At 56.5% G+C, this 19,349-nt stretch overlaps 2 protein-coding genes across 7 annotated transcripts in view; one reads left to right on the top strand and one right to left on the bottom strand.

Moving 5' to 3' along the window:
* The window catches only part of LOC102453769 (uncharacterized), a 34,345-nt gene extending 22,858 nt beyond the window's left edge, over positions 1–11,487 (bottom strand). Inside the window, exons 1-3 of one of the 4 annotated variants that reach the window (XM_075924847.2) lie at positions 11,154–11,487; positions 1,229–1,321; positions 56–153 (exon numbers count right to left, since the gene is read on the bottom strand). In XM_075924847.2, coding sequence (XP_075780962.2) covers positions 56–153; positions 1,229–1,321; positions 11,154–11,264 — 302 coding nt within the window. In that variant the 5' untranslated portion in view covers positions 11,265–11,487. Of the gene's footprint in view, positions 1–55; positions 154–1,228; positions 1,322–3,864; positions 4,198–11,153 lie in introns of those variants that run through there. The other 3 variants (XM_075924835.2, XM_075924839.2, XM_075924858.2) reach the window with 3 other exon arrangements.
* IRF5 (interferon regulatory factor 5) overlaps positions 10,389–19,349 on the top strand; it is a 41,424-nt gene continuing 32,463 nt past the window's right edge. For all 3 annotated transcript variants that reach the window (XM_089777916.1, XM_089777922.1, XM_089777918.1), the window contains exons 1-2: positions 10,389–10,546; positions 14,046–14,182. The gene's annotated coding sequence lies outside the window, so the exon portion shown is untranslated. The remainder of the gene's footprint in view (positions 10,547–14,045; positions 14,183–19,349) is intronic.

The following is a 19,349-nucleotide window of genomic DNA, read 5'->3' as shown; positions in this document are numbered from 1 at the left end:
CTGATTCTTTGGGCCCATATAGTTCATCTAATATAACACAACAGAGCAGACCTACCCCTCCTTCTGGGGAACGCCTGCTCCAGCCCCCTGATGGTTTTGCTGCTTCTTACAGCCCTCCTCTTCCTGACTGCACAAGGACTCGGTAGCACCAGCCTTGGGAAAGATGCAGGATGTTAGGGTAACCCAAGAGTTTGCATCACAAGGTGAAGACACCAATATAAAACAAGGCGCGCCTTTGAGCTACGTTGCTGGCTGGAGACACAGGCAAGGAAAGAACATGTATGTCGGGCCATATGGGGAGTGCAGGTACTTATGACATTTAAATGAAGTTCTATACATTACACAGTTTAGACTCCCCTCTGCCCTCACCTATGGGCCAACTTTTGACACCTGGAGCTTCTGCAGAGGCCCTAAATCTTCCTAAACATCACCCATCTCCTGGAATCAATCAAGCATTGATCTTTAGTGCACATTTCCTAGGTTTTGGTATCCTGTCCATTTTTAAGGCCCCTGGGTTATGGGACTCCCAACACATCCGTGATGAGACTAGAAGCCACAAGACAGCCCATATCACTGCTCCAAAAGTTCAGAAAATTGATCTCATGGCCTTAGGTGGCATTGGACCTGGGAAAGCGGAGTTCTGCTTCTTGCTCACTGTAAAGCTTGAGCAAAGAACTTCCTTCACCATGCACTAGTTCCTCAATCTATAACGGAGCAGATAGTCCTCACTCGCTGATATCTTGAGAGGTTCAGTGTCTGTGAAGCGTTTTGATGAGCTTGAATTTACTATGGCCAAATCCTCTGCCTCTGACTGTCCCTTCAAAATCCTCTCCATTCCCCAGTCTCTATAAGAATGGTGGGCAGCATCACCATCCTCCCCTTCATTCAGGCTCATAACTTTGGAGTTTCTTTTCTCTCCCCTCTCCTTTCCCCATGGATACAAGTCACAGCCAAATCTTGCCATCTCTTCCTCCATAACCTCTCTAGCTCTACAGCTAAAGAACTCATGTCCAGGCTTTTACTTCCCATACCAACCTCCTCTTCTTCTCTAGCCTCCCTGCCACCTACTTCACGTTCTCCAGTCCACAAAAGCTCACTGTGCTTTATCCCCTTGTTTCTTTAAAATCACTGAAGTAACCCCTTATGCTTGGGGTTCCAAATAATTCATGAATGAAAGACTTCATCACTGAGCCCCAATTAAAGTCCAGCACTGCAACTAAAATCTTACCAAGAGTTCTGCCCCTGCTAGCCTTCCATATGGCTTCTCCTCGCAACTGGAAGAAGAAGAACTGTCCCAAGGACTGCTCAGTGCATCAGTGTCCTGAAATACAGAAGGAGGTGTCAAAAGTCAGAGCCCTCTCTACTCTCACATTTTGATTTCCTAACGTGTCTGTGCAGTTTCATCTGGATATGGTGTTCTTATTTAGCTGCTGCCCTCTACTATCGCTTAGTGATGCTGCGTTCCATCACAGAGGCAGCTGGGTTTCAACGTGTGGAAGTCATGCAACAATTGCTATTTTGATGGTCCATAACGTTCTTTGAAATCCTCCTGCATGAAAACGGCCATATTGGATGTCAAAGACATAAAACCATAGTGAAGGCCGACCAATAAGCTATTAAACCTGCAATATTCAAGATGATTTTAATCATTTCAAGTATGCTTTGCAAGGGTGGCAAGTACATTATATAGTTCATACTCTCACCAGAACGGGTCTTTCGCTAACAAATAAACAATCTGGTTTAATGATCAATTACACATGAAAGTAAAAGGTGCGGAGTTGAAATGTGAAAACATGACTGATGTGAATATTAGTCTATGATGTTTTATGCTTGCAAGTCTTGATTATCTAGCTAGAAGGCCAGCTATGCATTGCTAATTACATTCCATCTTCCACTAGGCACGATGAAAGATGCTGTCATTATGTACAATGTGGAAGAGAAATCACCATGATAATTCATGAAAACCGGAAGGAAAGTTTGAGGTTGGCGTCAGCAGCTGTATTGAAAAGGTTCCTCCTTACTCAACCATGCTTCTCCCATGTATCTGAGTCACACTGTAGTTACTCAATCTGCTAACACAAACTGCTTTTCGAACTACAAAAATGCAGCTATGGCCGAGAGAGGTGGATTCTGGTCTACCTTGCGCATCCCACACAAAGCTGTCAGCTGAGAGCCTGTCAGGGAGGGCCCATCCCCGTGGTGCTTACTGCAAAATCTTCATCACTGGTGAGGAGGTGATCTACGTGCTTAGATTTGTTGAGTTGCTGCTCTGACAAAGAGCCAGGAGCTCTCGGACTGATGTTCAGTCGCGGAATGGATGGGATTTGTTGCGACTTCTCACTTAAACAGAATGGGCCCCATGAAGGCTGCCATCATCAGTACTAATGAGGTCAGAGGCACATGAACACAGTAGTGATACATGGAGGGAGAGGGAGGACATAAAGCATCACATGCCTGCCCCCCACTCTGAGGGCAGGAAGGGCAAGGGGCCAGCAAACAGCAGGGCCAGAGCTGCTGCTCTTCCAGCCATACAGCCTAGCTGCTGCACTCTTCCAGGCAGCTTCCACTCACAATCTGGGAAAGGACAGAATCATAGAAACACAGAATACTAGAATTGAAAGGGACCTCGAGAGATTATCAAATCCAGTCCCCTGCCCTCACAGCAGGACCAAGCACTGTCTAGACCATCCCTGACAGGTGTCTGTCTAACCTACCCTTAAATATCCCCAGTGATGGAGATTCCACAACCCTCCTAGGCAATTGATTCCAGTGCTTAACCACTCTGACAGGTAGGAAGCTTTTCCTAATCTCCAACCTAAACCTCCCCTGCTGCAGTTTAAGCCCATTGCTTCTCGTCCTATCCTCAGAGGCCAAGGAGGACAATTTTACCCCCTCTTCCCTGTGACACCCTTTTAGATACCTGAAAACCTCTATCATGTCCCCTCTCAGTCTTCTCTTTTCCAAACTAAACAAGCCCAATTCCTTCAGCCTTCCCTCATAGGTCATGTTTTCTAGACCTTTAATCATTCTTGTTGCGCTTCTCTGGACCTTCTCCAATTTCTCCACATCTTTCTTGAAATGTGGTGCCCAGAACTGGACACAATTCTCCAATAGCTCCAACAGAGATGGAGATGTTGCCCACAACAGAGCCCCCTCCCCTACCAGGTAATGGGATGGGGAGAGGAGGGCAGGGTTTTAAGATTTATAGTGCCCTATGGGAGGGGGACAGGAGGCAGCTACTCCAAGTGGGGTAGATAGGAGAAGTGCACTTAGGGCTGTGGGGTAGGGATGTAAAATCCTGTTTCATCGGTTAGGTTAAGTGATTCAATAAGAGAGGTCGCAGCCTCTGCCTTATTCTCTTTTTCCAAATTTAGCTGCTACCATTTCCTAAGAAGGATTGGTTATTTCAGATTAAGGATTTTGGACTAGACATTACTGTGCACAGAACTTTGTGAGCAGAGTCCCTCTCCCCAGATAGCCTCTCTCCTGCTTTTCCCGTAACCCTGAATCCACTGCAGACTCCCCTAGAACCATGAAAAGGCCCAGGACAAAGGGGCTAGGCCTATATCGGACTAAGAGTTTTCACTAGAAAACAGGCAACATTTGGATTTATTCTGGATTTTACTGTGATTATTTGGATCTGCTTGGACCCCAGCTAATGGGGAAGAATCGGAATCAGAAAACAAACCCCATGCCTAATCATAAGAGCGCTGCACCATCACCCCCACAGGGCAAAGATCCAGGAAGGGAGCTGGGGGTCCCCGCTTTGCGGTGCCTATTTTAAAGGCTCAGATGAAAGCGTTCCCCCCTGCATAGGAAAAGTTCATAAATCAAGACTGCGGAGGTTAATCCTGGGGCACGTACCATGTGGCAGGCCTGGCCTCGTTTTCCTCCCAGGAAGTCTCTGGTAGCTGCCCAGGAGAGCAGAAGAGCATGGAGCAGGGATTGTACTGGGCCACTGATGGGGACAGGGGATGATAACCAGGGTCTTGCACAGGAGGAAGCACCTGCAGCAAGGAAATTGGGGCGGGGGAAGGGGGAGGAGAGCTGAGGCTGAGAGCCTGGGGTACCAAAAGGGCAAAAGCAGGGAGTTGGGAGGCCTAGGGGTCTGCGCTGTGGGCTGGGGTGGGGGAGGTGCTGGAGCTACCTAGGGCAATAAGCAGTAAAGAGATTGGTGTGTGTGGGGGGGGGAGGGGACAGAGCTGCCTGTGGGGGGAGGGGCCTGTCTGTGGGGTGGTGAGGGGAGGGGCTAGAGTTGGGGGGGAAGGGGCCTGTCTGTGGGGAGGGGAGGGGCTGGAGTTGGGGGGGAAGGGGCCTGTCTGTGGGGAGGGGAGGGGCTGGAGTTGGGGGGGGAAGGGGCCTGTCTGTGGGGTGGTGAGGGGAGGGGCTGGAGTTGGGGGGAAGGGCCTGTCTGTGGGGAGGGGCTGGAGTTGGGGGGGAAGGGGCCTGTCTGTGGGGTGGTGAGGGGAGGGGCTGGAGTTGGGGGGAAGGGCCTGTCTGTGGGGAGGGGAGGAGCCTGTCTGTGGGGAGGGGAGGGGCTGGAGTTGGGGGGGGAAGGGGCCTGTCTGTGGGGTGGGGAGGGGCTGGAGTTGGGGGAGGGGCCTGTCTGTGGGGTGGGGAGGGGCTGGAGTTGGGGGGAGCGGCCTGTCTGTGGGGTGGGGTGGGGAGGGGCTGGAGTTGGGGGGGGAAGGGGCCTGTCTGTGGGGAGGGGAGGGGCTGGAGTTGGGGGAAGGGGCCTGTCTGTGGGGTGGGGAGGGGCTGGAGTTGGGGGGGAAGGGGCCTGTCTGTGGGGTGGGGAGGGGCTGGAGTTGGGGGGAGGGGCCTGTCTGTGGGGAGGGGAGGGGCTGGAGTTGGGGGGGGAAGGGGGCCTGTCTGTGGGGAGGGGAGGGGCTGGAGTTGGGGGGGGAAGGGGCCTGTCTGTGGGGAGGGGAGGTGCTGGAGTTGGGGGGGGGGAAGGGGCCTGTCTGGGGAGGGGGGGGCTGGGGTGGGGAGGGGCTGGAGTTGGGGGAAGGGGCCTGTCTGTGGGGTGGGGAGGGGCTGGAGTTGGGGGGAGGGGCCTGTCTGTGGGGTGGGGAGGGGCTGGAGTTGGGGGGGGAAGGGGCCTGTCTGTGGGGAGGGGAGGGGCTGGAGTTGGGGGGAGGGGCCTGTCTGTGGGGTGGGGAGGGGCTGGAGTTGGGGGGGGAAGGGGCCTGTCTGTGGGGAGGGGAGGGGCTGGAGTTGGGGGGAGGGGCCTGTCTGGGGGAGACGGGGCTGTCTAGGGGGCGGGGCCTGGCGGTCTGGCGCTTTCGGGCCCCGCGGCCTATGGGGGTGGGCGGGGCATTTGGCGCTGAGGGGCGGGGCCGGGTTGTCCTTGTCGCCGCTGGCTGGGGGGCGGGGCTGGCAGGTAACGGCCGCGCGAAGCTGCCGGCCGCGCCCAACGGCTACACGCGCTCGCGGCAGGCGGGCCCCACTGACCAACCCCCAACGGCCAGTCGCTGGGTTGGGGGAGGGGGCGGAGCGAGCTCAGCAGGCGAGCCAATGGGAGCGAAGGAAAGCGGAGGGGCGGGGCCAGGCGTTAAAGGGACCGCAGGACCCTCGCCGGCGGCCCAGAGATATCGGGGGAGGCCAATCCCTCCGCCTCCCCTTGCGGCGCTGAGCGGGGGCCCAAGTGCATTGTGGGTACGCGGCTCCGCATTGGGCGGGGCCTGAGAGAGGAGCAGTTTCCTAGGACAGAGGGGGCGGGGTGCAGAGCTAGGAGGGAGGGGCCAGAACGGGGGAGCAGGGCTAAGAGGGCGGGGCCAGAATGGGGGGGAGCAGGGCTAGGAGGGCGGGGCCAGAATGGGGGGGGGGGAGCAGGGCTAGGAGGGCGGGGCCAGAATGGGGGGGGAGCAGGGCTAGGAGGGCGGGGCCAGAATGGGGGGGGGAGCAGGGCTAGGAGGGCGGGGCCACAATGGGGGGGGGAGCAGGGCTAGGAGGAAGGGGCCAGAACGGGGGGGGCAGGGATAAGAGGGAGGGGCCAGAACGGGGGGGGGGAAGCAGGGCTAGGATGGAGGGGCCAGAACGGGGGGGGGGAGTGGTGGTGCAGGGCTAGGAGGGAGGGGCCAGAACGGGGGGGGGGGGAGCAGGGCTAGGAGGGAGGGGCCAGAACGGGGGGGGGGGGAGCAGGGCTAGGATGGAGGGGCCAGAACGGGGGGGGGGGGGGAGGAGCAGGGCTAGGAGGAAGGGGCCAGAACGGGGGGGGGGGGCAGGGATAAGAGGGAGGGGCCAGAACGGGGGTGGTGGTGCAGGGCTAGGAGGAAGGGGCCAGAACGGGGGGGGGGGTGCAGGGCTAGCAGGGAGGGGGCCCAGCCTGAGGACTTGGGGGCCACTGCAGCCTGGCTCCCTCAGCACAGCCTAGCTCACTGGGCTGCGGAAGCAGCTACTAGCAATAGCAGGTTGTTATCCTCTCTGGCCGGGAAGTGGATGGGGGTGTGCACACTTCCCCCAGCATGTGCAACAGCACTGACCTTTGCAGAGCCCATCCCCCCCATGCTAGATTGACATGAGGCCTGGAACTATGGTGCCTCCTCTGTGATGTGGGGCAGGCCCAGCACCAGGGGAGCTGTCCTCAAGAAATTGTCATGCTTGAACTACGTGTTAAGTCCGTGCGCCACAGAAGTCAGTGGGGATGTTACCATTAACTGATGTCAGCTTAGACTCCAAGTCCAGAATCTACATACCCCAGGGCTGTGTCTACACTGGCAAGTTATTCCGGAAAATCAGCCACTTTTCCGAAAAACTTGCCAGCTGTCTACACTGGCCACTTGAATTTCCGGAAAAGCACTGACGATCTAATGTAAAATCATCAGTGCTTTTCCGGAAAAACTATGCTGCTCCTGTTCGGGCAAAAGTCTTTTTCCGGAAAACTGTTCCGGAAAAGGGCCAGTGTAGACAGCACAGTAGTGTTTGCCGCAAAAAAGCCCCGATCGCCAAAATGACGATCGGGGCTTTTTTGCGGAAAAGCGCGTCTAGATTGGCCACGGACGCTTTTCTGGAAAAAGTGCTTTTCCGGAAAAGTGTCCTGCCAATCTAGATGCGCTTTTCTGAAAATGCTTTTAACGGAAAACTTTTCCATTAAAAGCATTTCCGGAAAATCATGCCAGTGTAGACATAGCCCAGGTGTCAATAACCAGATAAACTAAAATAGGGGGCCAACTAGAAGTTGGACTGCCAATCAGGACCAAAATCAGAAAAGGGATATGCCATAGGCAACACTCTTCATGAAGTGAACTATTTTTAGTCCTGTCACAGACCCCCAACCAGGTTGGCTACATGTATGCATGGTATATATGTACCCCTAGACTAATGGCTATATCAGAGGTCTCCAGACCTGTAGGCCAGGGGTGGGGAACCTAAGACCTGGGGGCCAGATGCAGCTCCCGGCTTGCCTGGATCTGGCCCGAGGCTCAGGGCTCCCTCCAGTATTGGGAGAGTGGGTGGTTGGTTTTTTTTTTTTTGGTTCCTCAGTTGCGTGCAGCCCCCGCTATATCTGTGGGACAGTGGCACTGACCCAAAAAAGGTTCCCCACCCCTGCTCCAAACCTTGTAACTTGTATCCTGTAACTTTTAATTCATTACTCCTAGGTGTAGAAGCATTTCATTTTCATTGTTTGATATTGCTAAACCTGTTTCCCTGTGCACACCCAAACTGACAACAAAATTTCCATCGCTAATAAAAGAAATATACAGCTAGCCAATGGATGAAAAATGCGCTTGAGAACTTGCTATGGTCAAGATCCAATGATTTAGAATTTGGAATGCGGCTCGTTACTAATGGACTAGCATAGGAACAGTAAACCGGTGTGACTTAGAGATGTTTAGTTGATAGGTTTTGACATGATGTTGACAATTTGTGTTTTAACAGTTTGTAAAGCTTTTTGAATATTAACATCACTTGTCATAAGTCTGATCCGCCACCCCACTAATTTTCCACTGCTTACATGCCACTTCGTGCCAACAAACTCAATAAACATGTCACTGCTTTATTAAATAATCATAATAATAAACAAATACTAGACACTTCAGAGTCATTCAATCAAGATTAAAATGTTCTGTCTAGTTCAACCACAAGTTATTGGTCCAGATACAGGAATCACAGCATGAAATTCTGCAGCCATGTCAGATTAGCGGTCTTGTCTGGTGTTAAAATCTGTGATTCTCAGAATGCATTGCATCACCCCCATTTGACAATTGAGGAAATGTTAAGGAGAAGTGACACAGCACGTCAAGGGCAGAGCGAGGAACAGAACTCAGCCATGTCACCCAGCCAATAGCTATGTTAAATCCAACCTTTGAAAAAGCTGTGCTGAAACTCTGTGACTGTGTCAGTCTAATATTTCTAACATCTCTATGGGGGAACGAGAAACACGCAGCTTGTGCAGGAGGCCTTTTCTTTGTGTGTCTAGCTCACATCTGGAATGGGTCTGATGACTACATTCATTGACACAGTCCTGTTGGAACAGCTCAGGTACTGTCAGAGATCCCCAGGCTAAATCCCAGCCTTTTATCAAATAGCATTCCTGGTCGGCCTTGCCAATGCAGGTGAAGCAGATAAAATCAAGTAAACGAATATTTCACATTTCTCTGGAACCTTTTGCCGTCAGATATTTACAAGTGACTGACAACAGCGGCTTGGTGTGGAAACACTGTCCAGACAACCTAACTATAGCTGCTACTACAATGCCAGCAGGAAGAATGGGGGAACACCATCTTGAAATCACTTCTCCCTGCTCTGGAATTTGAAACTGGCTTTCCTCGAAGCTGGTGACTGGAGGCGCTTAAGATATATCTATACTTGCACCCTAGTTCGAACCAGGGATGCAAATGTAGGCATTCGAAATAGACGATGAGGCGGGGATTTAAATATCCCGCGTTTCATTAGCATTGATCTCGCCGGCGCGTTACTCCGATCAACAGCTGTTTCGAAAGTGAAAGTGCGCGCCGGGACGCATTAGTTCGAACCAAACCCCTTGGTTTGAACTAATGTTACTCCTCAAAAAATGAGGAGTTCGAACCAAGGAGTTTGGTTCGAACTAACGCGTCCCGGCGCGCACTTTCACTTTCGAAACAGCTGTTGATCGGAGTAATGCGCCGGCAAAATCATGCTAATGAAACGCGGGATATTTAAATCCCCGCTTCATCGACTATTTCGAATGCCTACATTTGCATCCCTGGTTCGAACTAGGGTGCAAGTGTAGACATACGCTTGGTGAGCAGTTTAAAAAAATGCTTCAGCTAAGAAAACTATTTCTTACCCCAGACTTTTTGGCGAGAGGCTAGACTATTTTAAACTGTGCACATCAGAATTTTGTTTTGTTGGTTAAACTTGAGCTCCAGTTTGTGCTTTAAAAGGAGTACGTTCCAAGGGACAAAAAGTGTGGAAAGAAGACATGATGGAATAAATACATTGGTTTAATTCCATTCTCTACTGAGCCCTAGAGTGGGGAAGTAAAATCCCACTTAATTGGCATATTGTTTAATCAGTTAACCGATTAAAGGGGGGAAACGGGCCCTCTCCCAACTGGCTGGAGCGGCCCCCCACTCTCCCTGCTGCTGGGCCAGAATGCCCCCCCTTACCTCCTGCCATGGGCTCAATACGGACAAAGGCTGCTCCGGCTGGGACGCTGGAGCAACCCATCTGCGGTGGCTGGGCAGCCCCCTTGACTGCTGCAGGCAGAGAGCTGCTCCAGCCCCACCGGTTAACCCTTCCCATCGCTACCCCAGATCCGTAGCGTGTACTGGACGGCCAGCAGAGGGGTATCGTCCTCGGATTCTATGATTCTATGATTAAGAAGAGATTGACGGGTTCATTTCACCAGCCAGGAGAAGGGATCGCAGCTGAATTTCTCCAAAGCAAAGCACCCCCCCAGCACCCCCTGTGCTATGCTGCAGCACAGCGGTTCTCAACCCAATTGAAAAGGCGCAGCTCTCTTGGTCCCCAGGTAGCTGGCTGGGAGGGCTGGCGAGACAATACCCAGGCATACAACGAGGTTACACAAGAGACTGGAGGGCAGGAGTGGATGGGCTGCCCAGGGGGTGCGGGTGGGGGGGGGGGGTGGGCTGTGACTGCCCCACCCAGCTGAAACTCAGGTCTCAGTGACAGTCAATCCAATTCAACCGCACTGGGCGGTGCGGGGTTAGCAGCTCTCTGGCTAAATCAACAGGCGGCCCAGGGCAGGATACCCTGGGAGAGACTGGCACAGGTGCGGGGCTGGGCCCGGGCAGGCGAGGGGCGCAGGGGCTGGCACAGGTGCGGGGCTGGGCCCGGGCAGGCGAGGGGCGCAGGGGCTGGCACAGGTGCGGGGCTGGGCCCGGGCAGGCGAGGGGCGCAGGGGCTGGCACAGGTGCGGGGCTGGGCCTGGGCAGGCGAGGGGCGCAGGGGCTGGCACAGGTGCGGGCCGGCAGGGAGGTGCCGGCTGAGCCGCGGGGGCGGTGCGGGGCTGCGCACGCGGAAGTGCTGGGCGGCGGCGGCTGCCGGAGCCAGGAGTCGGCCCGGCTGACAGCGGCCCCGGGCAGCAGCGCAGCGCAGGGTGAGTCCGGGCCCCGGCCCCTAACCCGCCGGGACTCCTTCCCCCGAGCGCCCCAGCGCTGCGCCGGCCCCTGCTTCGCTCTCTGCGCCCCTGCCCCGCTCCGACCCCTGCGCCCCTGCCCTGCGCCCCTGCTCCGCTCCGACCCCTGCGCCCCTGCTCCGCTCCGACCCCTGCGCCCCTGCTCCGCTCCCTGCGCCCCTGCTCTGCGCCCCTGCTCCGCTCCGACCCCTGCGCCCCTGCTCCGCTCCGACCCCTGCGCCCCTGCCCTGCGCCCCTGCTCCGCTCCGACCCCTGAGCCCCTGCCCTGCGCCCCTGTCCCGCTCCGACCCCTGCGCCCCTGCTCTGCGCCCCTGCTCCGCTCCGACCCCTGCGCCCCTGCTCTGCGCCCCTGCCCCGCTCCGACCCCTGCTCCGCTTCGGCCCCTGCGCCCCTGCCCTGCGCCCCAGCCCCTGCTCCGACCCCTGCGCCCCAGCCCCTGCTCCGGCCCCTGCACCCCAGCCCCTGCGCCGGCCCCTGCACCCCAGCCCCGCTCCGGCCCCTCTCCTGCTGGGGCAGCACCGACAGGTGGGGGGCAGGCACAGGTGCCCGGGGAAGGCCGCCTCCTTACCGTCGTGACAAGTTCCCAGGACCTGGACCGCCCCCCGGGGAGCCAGCAGCTGAAAGCAGGCGGGGCCCGGGCTGGGGGGCGCTGGTGCCCGGCCCCCGCCCCCGGTGTCATTAGCGCAGGCTCTTGGCTGGGCCAGTGTTGTTTTCCCAAGCGAGGCGCGGGCGGCACAGGCGGGTTGATCGCTGGGTGCCGCTGGAAACACAAGCTTTGCCGATGGGCTCGTCCTCAGGCCGACTGCTTCCTCGCCAGCACGCTCCGCTGCCAGGCGCGCACATGCACCGTCTCCCTGCAGGGCCGCGTACCTGCCGCTGTGCCCAGTTGTGTGTACGCACATGCATTCTCTCTGCAGGGCGGTGTGTACGCACATGCATTCTCTCTGCAGAGTTGTGTGTATGCACATGCATTCTCTGCAGGGCTGTGTGTACGCACACCCCTCTCTGGGCAGGGCCGCGTCCATGCCTGCTCTGCAGGGTTGTGTGTACGCACACGTTCTCTCTCTGCAGGGTTGTGGGTACGCACACGTTCTCTCTCTGCAGGGTTGTGGGTACGCACACGTTCTCTCTCTGCAGGGTTGCGTGTATGCACATGCACTCTGTGGGGCTGCCTACATGCCTACTCTGCAGAGTTGTGTGTATGCACATGCATTCTCTCTGCAGGGTTGTGTGTACATGCACCCCTCTCTGTGCTGGGCTGCGTCCATGCCTACTCTGCAGAGTTGTGTGTATGCACACGCATTCTCTCTCTGCAGGGTTGTGTGGACGCACAAACGCCTTGTGCACAAACTACAGGATCCCCCCCCCCCATGACAGATGGGGACTAAAGAACAAAAGTTTCCTGCTGCCGTTGAAGTGCAGCAGAGACGGAGCAGGCTGCTCCTCCGAGCTGCACCTGTTGGGGAGAAGGGCACAGAGCAGGCCCATGTTAGCGGGAGAGAGAGATGGAGGGCGAATAGCAGAGTGCTAGGAGGCCGCACAACTGCTGACAACTGAGGCAAAAGCTAACTGGTTTATTCCCCCGGCCTCTCCGCCTCTGTGTGCCATATCCGACTGCTGCACAGACTGTGATGGGGGCGGGGGGGTTACCTTTCTCCCAAGCAGTAATTTCTGGCTCTTGCCAGAGGCAAAACACTAGCCAAGAGGGTGCTCCTGGACCAGTGACCAAGGGAAGAATTAACTCTCCCTCCCTGAGCCCAGGTCGCCTGGTCGTAATAAACTCCCCATCTGAATACGGCTGCTGAGAGGCGCAAGGGGAGTTCCCCTCCTGACGCCCTGAGCCAGGCAGGGCGGAGCTGCGGAAGCCGGGTCAGAATGCTGAGTCTGCCATTTCCCAGCGTACTTACCCGGGCCTTTCAAAACCCACGCCCGAACAGCAGCCGGGAAGGGGGCGGGCCAGGCCTGTGCAGAATAGCCGAGGAACGGGCCCGTGGGGGGGGGGGGGGTAGGTGTTCGAATGCGGGTGCTTCTGGCAAGAGCCCTGCCTACGTGTGCAGACGCCCGAAGAAGGACATTCCTGGAGTTGCTGAAATGTGTGTCGCGTTGTCTAAATACACCCTCCCCCCCAATGTCTGAGCGGCGTGGCCATATTGTCATCTCGCCGGGTGGTGCCTAGAGTCCTGCAGAACTTTGCGGCCCAGTCCGACAAGGTTCGGCTGCAGGGGTCACCAGCCAGTCGATCGGGATCTACCGGTCGATCTAGGAGCCCCTGACTGGTTTGGCCAAGGGGCTATCAAGTGCTGGCATTTCAGCTGCCTCCCCCCACTCCCACCTGCTACACCTCTCCTGTCCTTTGCCTTGGAGCTGTTCCCCTAGGAGCCTTCTGCTTGCTGTGCAGAGCAGGGGAGGGGCAGGAGGGTGCTGATGTCAAGGTACCCCCCTCCCACCCTGTATCCTATCTCCACAGAGCAGAGAGGGGGCACAACAGGATGGAGTTTGCTGGCTGCTTTTGGGAACGGCGCAGGGCCAGGGCAGGGGTGAGCCTACCTTAGCCCCACTGCCCCACCACCCAGGAGCCACCTGTGATAAGCAGTGCTCAGCCAGCGCCCACCCCTACCCCTAGTCCTGCATCCCTAGCCCCGAGCACCCTGCATCCAAACGCCCAGAGCCTGCACCGAGAACCCCCTGCAGCACCCCAGCTGCCTGCAGCTCCGAGTCCCTCTCACACTCCAGATCCCTTAATCCAAGGCCAGAGCCTGCACCCAGACCCCTTGCCCCAGCCTATTGGGAGGGAGGATGGAGTGAGCAGGGGGTGCGTCTCGGAGAAGAGGCACCAAGGTGACGGGACCAGGGTATTTGAGTTTCAGGGAGATCTTGGAGTGCACGTAAATTCAAAAAGTGATCTCAAGCAGAAAAGGGTTGGAGACGCCTGCTCTACAGCATGGTTCTCCCGTGGGTGACACAGCCTAGGAGAGCAGGGTAGGAAATTAACAAGGTTTCCTTGCTCCTAGGCATCACCCTCTAGGTGCCCCCGGGTTCTGAAACGGACACACATTTTTATTACAACGATCGGAAGTCATCTGCAAAACAACTCATCCTGGTTCCCTCTCTCTACCTCGGTATTTCTACAGAGTTGAGTCACAGGTGAAACAAGAGGCTTAATGCTAGGTCCCACACCTGCCTGTCTGGGGTTTGGTTGCCTTTCCTTTGAACCGAGCTTCCGGTAGGGCAAGATTTCCACGGCTAAGGCTGTCTCTGCCCACACGGCACCTGACGCTGCAGGTTCCTGCTCACGGTCTCCGGGGCTCGCTTGTGATACGAACAAGGGGGCTGTTTCAGGCTTCGTCCGGTTGTTTACACTCCTTCTCCCAAAGTTATGGAGTTTTTGCGCTTTGTCACCGGAAACCCCTTTCTATTTCTGATGATTTGAGGAAGTGTCTCTCTTATTTTTATTTCACAGGCCGAAGTGAGAACAAAAACCCCAGCCCAAGTTTCAAATTCCCCTCTCTGACACTCAATTCAAAGCTAGACCTCCATGGGCTTCCAATAAATCGTGGGCTGTCTCTTCTCTCTTTCCGTTCAAGGAACCGACGCAAGGTAAGGCCGCTTGTTTTTTGCACATTTGGTTTTCTGAAGGCTAGTGTGAGCCCTCCTGTGATCGTATAGGGTGTCCTGGCGCTTGTGGGGTTTTTTTTCTCTCTCTCCAGTGCTTGATGCGCTGTTGCCAGCTAGAACGATGTGGTTCTGAATGGTTAATTCCCGTTCCGACCTGGGAGCAGTGCTGTGTGGGTGTGGAGTCTGTCTGTTCTTGCAGGATCATTATTCATGTTTAATTAATAGGTGTGTGTGGGGGGGGAAGGGGTAGTAAATAAGAACTTGTTACCATATCACCCAGCTACTGAATACGGTCAAGTCACAATCAAGATGTAGGTGAAACTCAAGAATATGGAGTCAGTGAGTAGTGTTCTACTCCTTCCGCCTCCTTTTAAAAAAAATCGTGGAAAGGGATAAAGATTTGATTTTTCAAGAAGACTGTCAGAAAACTTAGCACTTCTGAGCCTTGCAAGTAGCACAGAGGATTAGTAAGCTTGGGAGACATTTGCAGAAAACCGAATTGTCTCTGCCTTTGCATTTTGCTTCATGGCGTTTTACGGTGCTTTATAGTCAGTTTCACTCTTCCTTTCTACAGTCCGTTAGTGGCTTGGTGTTTTCTTGGCTGCAAAGAAAGGCAGAGACATCTGCAGGGCAGGAGGAAAGGTGTTTTTTTTAAAAGGAATTTAGAAAAAAACAACCCCTCAAGTCTGTGTGTAAAGGAAACACCGTCAGAAATAGGAAGAGACTGGAAGTTGGTTTAAAAAATAAAAGTTGTGAGGAGGCCGTTGCGATGGGTCTGTGTTGATAATGCCTAGGAATACACTTGCTCCCAGAAAGGTATCCCACACACCTAGTGTGTGTCATGGTCCCATGCAACGGCACTTAGATCACGTACAGTGAGAGAGAAGAACGAGGGAGCTCGACAGCCTCGGCTGAGAACTAGCTGGCTGTATAGCTCAAGCTGTAGAGGCGCCGACACTGAAGTCCCAGGTTCAAATCCATCTGATGGTGGTTACAGGTGGGGGCTTGTTGGGTCAGTGATCCACGCTAGGTGTTGCAGGTTACACAAGGCCCCTTGGTGCTAGCTTAGGTACAAACACAACAAAACCTGGGGCTGGGGTTCAACTGGGAGCGATGGGGAACGTAGCACGAGATGTCCCTTTGCGGGAAGACTCAAAGGGGCTTCCAAGACGTGCGTATTCCCTGGCATGAACGGGAGGCCGCTGTGGAATTGGATATGGGAACAGGGTCCACTGGGAGGTGCAGAAATTAGCACCCAGTTTCGCGGGTGGCGCCTCCCAGGGAATTTTTGCTGCTGCCTTTTCTGCCAGAAGGGTGGGAGCTGGTTTGCAGCCCCACTGGAATCCCCGCGGCAGGGCAGTGCAAGATGCTGCTTTCTGGGCCAGCGGCTTCTCAGAGCCGGCGCTGCCGGGAGACTCTCTTGCTCCTGGATTTCCTACGCCCAGGAACCCACCGCTTGCCAGCTGGGATGAGAACACTGATCCACACCGGGGCTGGGTTAAGAAAGGGGCCTGAGGCTGCCGGTGAAGAGAGACCCCCCCTAACCCAGAGCTCTAGGCTGCAGCCAGTAAGTCCCCGTGTGCTGGGCCAGCCCTTCCTGGCGGGGGAGGGCAGGCGGCACCATGTGCTGTCGTTCTCCCCCCTCCACTCCCCCAGGGCTGCGTCCCAGGGAATGCCAGGAGCTCTGTCCCCACACTGCCCTTGCCTGGAAACTCTGCCCCCATAGCTCCCATTGGCTGGGAATTGTGGCCAATGGGAGCTGTTGGGGGATGCTTACAGGTGAACGAGGGGAGCACAGGAGGCATCTGTTCCCCTCCCCCCAACTGGGAGCTGCCCCAGGTAAGCGCCCTGCACCCCAAGCTCCAACCCCAGCCCCGAGTGGCGCCTGCACCCAACTCTCCCCCAAGCCGCTCCTGCACCCAAACTCCCCCCCAGTCCTGAGCCGCTCCTTCATTCGAATTCCCCCCAGCTGCTCCTGCATCTGACCCCCCCCAGCCCCGAGCCGTGTCTGCACCCGAACTCCCACCCAGTCCTGAGCCGCTCCTTCATTCGAATTCCCCCCAGCTGCTCCTGCATCTGACCCCCCCCAGCCCCGAGCCGTGTCTGCACCCGAACTCCCACCCAGCCCCTGCACCTCCACACCAACCTCCTCTGAGCCCCATCTCGCACTCCAAACCCCTGAACCCCAGCTTGGAGCCCCCTCCTCTAGCCCAGACACCTCATACCCAGCCAGAGCCCTCCCCCCGCAGCACCCCCCTTCCGCACACACACACTGAACCCCTCGTTTTTGGCCCCACGGAATCTAATAGTCCCGGGCCTGCAGGAGAGTTAATGTGGCCTTGGCCCATGCAACTGAATCTCCCATCTCTAGCAAGGGCCGGCTGCAGACTTGATGCCCCCACGCGAGGTCCCATGGGCAATGGTACATCTCGGGGCGGTTCCTGATCTCAGCTGGGGACCAGCTCCCGCCTGGGCCGGATAGAAACCCTGTGCAGGGTTTGCCTTTCGGCTCAGCTCTTTGTGCTTCATGGGCCTGTTGTCGGCTGTAGGAGGCGGGCGGGGGCTCGGAAGGGGAGATCCAGGCCTTCCGCTCACAGAGTGAATGAAGGGAGGCCACTGGAGGTCCTTGTGAGCAGGTATTTGGGGGTCTGGCTCCAGGCACACAGGCAGAGCGAGGCTGTACTGCCGGGGTATTGCACTTGTCCACCGGGGAGGGGAGCAGCCGCATGGCTGACAGCTGGCGGGGTGTGCGTGACGGTGTGCAGCTACACGGAGCGGCGGTTCTGCGCCTGTGTACCTGGCAGATGGCACCAGCTCACTTTGGCAGCCACAATTGTTCCCTTGCCACGTTTTGTCCCTCTGGGTTTCGAGGGTTCTGCAACGGGGCAGATCTGAGAGCCTGGGTGTCCGATTCCCGCGGGGCTCGGCCTGGCAGGGAAAGAGCCAGCTTGCAAGGGTGAAGTGCCTGTCTCTGGGTCACCTGTCTGCCCGTCCCTGCCCTGGCTGCTGCTAGAGCAACCTCTGTAGTGGTGCGATGACACAAGCAGAGGCTGAAATTGACTGGGGAGCCAGTTGGAGGAAGAGTGACCCAGCTCTGGAACCTGCCACTCACCCTGGGCAAACTACTGGTCACCTCTCAGCCAATCAGGCAGCACATGCAAATTTCGGCTTGCTGGTTGGCTTAAAGGAATACTTTTCCCTGCCCCACACTGGCCCTGCAATTTCTCCCCCCTACGAAACTAACAAGCCTAATGCCTGAAAAACAGCGAGTGGTCCCATGGCACCTTCGAGACTGACCAAAATAGAGAGAAAGCGTGGAACTGACATCCACCTGCAAATGCAGGGCTTGAACAAAGACGTGAACGGGATGTCGCATTACACAGCCAGTCTCCCCTGCGTTTAACCCCTCATTTGTGCATCAAAAGCGAAGTATGGGATGCTTCCAGCCCACTTAATTAGCCTCCTTAGCACTGGTTCTACAATTGACCGGTGGGATTTTCCCCCTTCTTTTTCTGTTCTAAATTCTGGGGTTCTCTTATTCCTCCCCAGCTCTTCTGAAGAGGCGGATATTGCCCGGGAAAGCTCACGATCCTCTCTCTCTCTCACTATCTCTGTTAGCCTTTAAGGTGCCACAGGATTCCTCGTTGCTTTTAAACGTACAGACTCACACGGCTGCCCCGCTGAGACAAACCAACGAGAATCGTGAGCTCCCGCGGGTAAAACCCAGTTCGTCAGATGACTCGGAGTGATGTGCGCACTGGGGCTGGGTCGGCGTACGCGGCCTGGCTTCGACCCAGCTGTGGAAGGGGTTTCACTTTGAACCCTCACCCTAGGGGTCTCTCGTACCGTTAGAGCCCCAACATTGACATGGGCACTTGTTCGGATGTGCGCCACCATGGCCCCGGTTACATTCTCTCACACACACACATACACATCTCTCTCTCTCTCTCTCTCTCTCTCTCTCTCACACACACACACACCCTCTCTCTGTCTCTCTCTCTCTCACACACCCTCTCTCTGTCTCACTCACTCTCACACACACACACACCCACCCTCTCTCTGTCTCTCACACACCCACCCACCCTTCTCTCTCTCACACACGCGCACACACATACGCACCTCTCTCACACACACACACGCACCTCTCTCGTGCGCGCACACACACATGTGCACCTCTCTCACACACACACACACGCACCTCTCTCGTGCGCGCACACACACATGTGCACCTCTCACACGCACACACACACACACACGCGCACACACACATGGATGACCCTGTGGTACAGGAATCGGAGGGCAAGGGGTGAGGTAGCTAAGGGGGTGCAGGATTCAGGGCAGGGGGGCTGAGAGGTGAGGGAAGTGGCAGCACTCCCCCCCACAACCAAGGCGCACAGCTTAGTATCTGCAGCCACAAAAAAGACCCGTTTGCTAAAGCCGTAGAGCAGATGTGTGGGTCTCTGAAAGTGGAATCAGTGTCACAAGATGGGCCAGTGCGCCCCATCCAGCAGGTGTGGGGGTTACCCGGCCACGTGGGCGGATGTGGATACCTCCGGAGACAAAGTGGAAGTTGGCAGATTCGCAGGGCTCTCCACGCCCCCGCCCTGAGCGCTGTGACGAGGTCGATGCACGGTCGGCGCGGCTCCTGCGCCGCGTACCTGGACTCTTGCTGGCTTTCCGGAGCCGTCCCCCGACAATAGGCTCAATCTCCCTTCTTGCTCCCGCCCAAGCCGCCATGCGTGGATGCACTCTAGGGATCGCATCGCTGCGGGGGCTGCGTGCCGAGGTGCGTGACGCCGGCACCCTGGGGGCGAAGAACAGAGGCTGCAGCGTGAGGCGGCCGTGGGCTTGGCCACAGGATTGGCCAGCACGTTGGATGGGACGCTGAGCGTGGCGCTGGTAGCGGTGCCACTGCCGTCAGGTTCCCGTGGCCAGCAGAGGGCCTGCCCCGGAAAGAGAGCGGTCGGTACTTGTACAGCCCAGTGATGGGGGCCATTCCGCCGGGCCATGCTTGGTCCGCTTTCCGGCCGCTCCCTGCTGGTGGTGCCTCCTGCTGGCCACACTGGGGATTAGCGCTAGGTCCACTCCCTGCTGCTGGCACCTCCCGCTGGTCGGTCCAGGGATTAACTCTGGGTCTGCTGCCTGTTAA

Source organism: Pelodiscus sinensis, chromosome 1, assembly GCF_052426305.1.
Source record: "Pelodiscus sinensis isolate ZL-2025 chromosome 1, ASM5242630v1, whole genome shotgun sequence".
NCBI lineage: Eukaryota > Metazoa > Chordata > Testudines > Trionychidae > Pelodiscus > Pelodiscus sinensis.
Note: the sequence above shows the minus strand (reverse complement) of the source record. Positions and strands in the feature narration are given on the sequence as shown.